The following is a 2,656-nucleotide window of genomic DNA, read 5'->3' on the forward strand; positions in this document are numbered from 1 at the left end:
CTGTTAATGAAAGTCTCTTTCATTATAAGACTATCATTGTTTTGAGAAATATGCAACATCCATTAATAGGTCTCTTTTTGCAAAACGGCACAATGTCTTGCACTCCCTACTGCACTTTCACATGTAACGAGAAACTGCAAAGCATCTCTGTCTTACTGTAGTTGGGATCATGCCTGGCTATAGTGGCCGCCTGGTTGTTTATAATGTTTTCTGCTAAGATACGTCTGAGGAGACATTGGGTTCTGTTGAGGTGGAGCTGCAGTCAATAGTTACACTTGCACTTTCTTCATGGCTTGACTCTTACTACTGTGTTGCAGGAGGAAAAGAGGACTGAACTTTAGAATTTTACCACAAGTGAGATCACAATGGTAAGCAGAGCTGTGGTCACAACTCATTAATCAGAAATACTTCTGTAGGCAATCCTAAGATCTGTGATCACATCACTGGTCAGAGTCTTTTTATAGGCAAGCCCATGTTCTAAGAGAGCATAGAATGAGGTACTGGGGTTTTGAATCATGGAACTTTCTGTCTGATAACTTCCGTTGGTCCCTCGTATTGACCCCCCCTCCCCCATGGCCTACCCAGGGTGACTGCTGAGATTGTTACTGATGTTTAAAAGGAGGCCACATGCACAGCCTCGTCTTGAAGAAATGTTTGTGGTCCATGTTTTCTAGAAAGGCAGAAAAAAAATGGGTCCATGAGGCAAGGAGAGGTTGGGTTGCCATCATTGTTCGTGCCCATAGCTGGGGAGGAGGAACTAAAAGGTTCATGAAAGCAGTGTGGTGAGAGCCTGCAGCTGCAGGGTTTGGGGGCAGGTAGCAAAGGCCACAAGAGCAGTGTGTTCCTGCACAGAAGTAGGTGCCTGCATCTCTAGGCTGGGCTCTGATGATAAACAGGGAGCTGTTCTTTCTTGCTTCACCAAACTTAGCAATTATCCTCTTCTGCCCCTTTACTTCTCCACTCTTGACTAACGTCATCAGGATGACAGGACCTTCCCCGGGGACCTGTCGGTACCAGTAAAGTTGGGGGAAAGTGCTTGAGGAGTTGCAGTATGCAGTGAAATCTTGCCCCTCCTGGATATTCAGAAACTGAGGACTCTGCTCCAGCTGTTGGGTGCCCACACCTGTTTCAAAACAAAGCAGGACACAAATGAGTCAAATTAAAATGTTCTTAATCATTTGTATAGATTAAAATAGAAATGGTGGGCCTAAAAGTCTAATGGCGATGATTTAGGACCAGGGAGTACATGGGGGAGGGTGGGAGGATTATGGATGTTTACGATGAAGGCTTCATCTTCATCGGAGACAGTTAATCCCACATTTCGCAAGAGCACACATATAAATAAAGGGAAAATCTGAGGGCACAGGGGATTTAGGGAATCCTTTCAATTTTGGGGTGAGATTTCTTTCCACTAGTCATTTACGCATCCATTCCTCCCTCCTCCCTTCAAACTTATGACTTGTCTCTGGAGACTGTCTTTTTCTTTATGAGTTTCTATTGAGTAAACTGGAAATCTCCTGAACTTACGAGTCATTTGATTCCAAAGGAACAATACAGAGAATTTCAGGAGCATCTTTTCTTCCTGTTGCAGATGGCCAAGGTCACGGGATCTGGAGCTCTCCTGCAAAAGACTTTTCTGGGTTGGAACAAGGGTTCCTAACACTCTGATTTCTAGCAAGATGTAGGAATCACATGTGAGGCAACCAGGGACTAACTCAGGCACCGCCCCCCCTCCCCCCAGTCTAGCTCCAGACTGCTTTGATACTGGGAAAGGTTTTGTCTTTTGAAATGCTACCCTCTAGTGGAGAGATTGGAAAGTGATGTGTTTTGAGTGCTCCAGATCCAAGTTTCATTTGGTGTAGTAGTTCATCATCAATATTTATGTAGAGTCTAGTGACTTTCAGAAAAAGAAACTCTCTCTTTTTAAAATGGATCATTTTAAGCCAGAAGAGTAGAGAAATGGAAGACAATGGAGATATTATTTCATTATATTTTATTTCCTCTAGAAGAATGTTCTCGAATAATACTTGAAATCCCCCCCCCCTCTCTCTGTGTGTGTGTGTACAAGCTGTAGGTTTTCAGATCAGAGGGCATGAGTAAATAATTTGTTATGTGGCTACTTTTGCCAAATTAAAGAGTGTTTCTGTTGTGTGCTATTCAATTTAGAAGAGTTTGCAATATCACACTGTAGTGCTCTGACATTAGGTCCTGGTTTATATGAAGCAAAGCTCTGGCCACACCACATTGTAATGTATTCACTGGAACAATCTGGTAAGTACTGCAAGGAAAGGATCGTGTTTCTTCATCTATGTAACTCTGAAGATTTATTAGGAAAAAACAAATTCAGAGTTCCAAAATACTAAGTAAATGTATGTATGTGTGCATGCATGTGATTAGTGCAGTAACTGGAGGGTATGCTGGTGGTGAGGTGTAGAATGAGGCTATATCTGCTCACAAACATCAGTAATGGTGATGGGTGCTGGCCACATGACTGTTAGTATCTCAAGTGAGGATAGCAAATGTATTCTCTTTCTATATTTTGTTCTGTGTCGGGTGAGCCATAATCTAGATTCCTCAAATAAGATAAAAACAATGGGTGACTCATGATGACAAGAACGTTAAGAGAGTCTCAAGGATCACATGCTGTTGAATAATT

General features: G+C 42.5%; 1 gene segment (V, D, J or C); it reads right to left on the reverse strand.

The window, feature by feature from the left end:
* Positions 1–602: 602 nt before the first annotated feature.
* Positions 603–1,687, reverse strand: LOC127690718 (T cell receptor alpha variable 27-like). The segment is given in 2 exon segments: positions 603–1,123; positions 1,528–1,687. Coding segments are annotated over 2 exon segments (567 nt in total).
* Between the last annotated feature and the right edge of the window lie 969 nt (positions 1,688–2,656).

This window comes from Apodemus sylvaticus, chromosome 8 (genome assembly GCF_947179515.1).
Source record: "Apodemus sylvaticus chromosome 8, mApoSyl1.1, whole genome shotgun sequence".
Lineage (NCBI taxonomy): Eukaryota > Metazoa > Chordata > Mammalia > Rodentia > Muridae > Apodemus > Apodemus sylvaticus.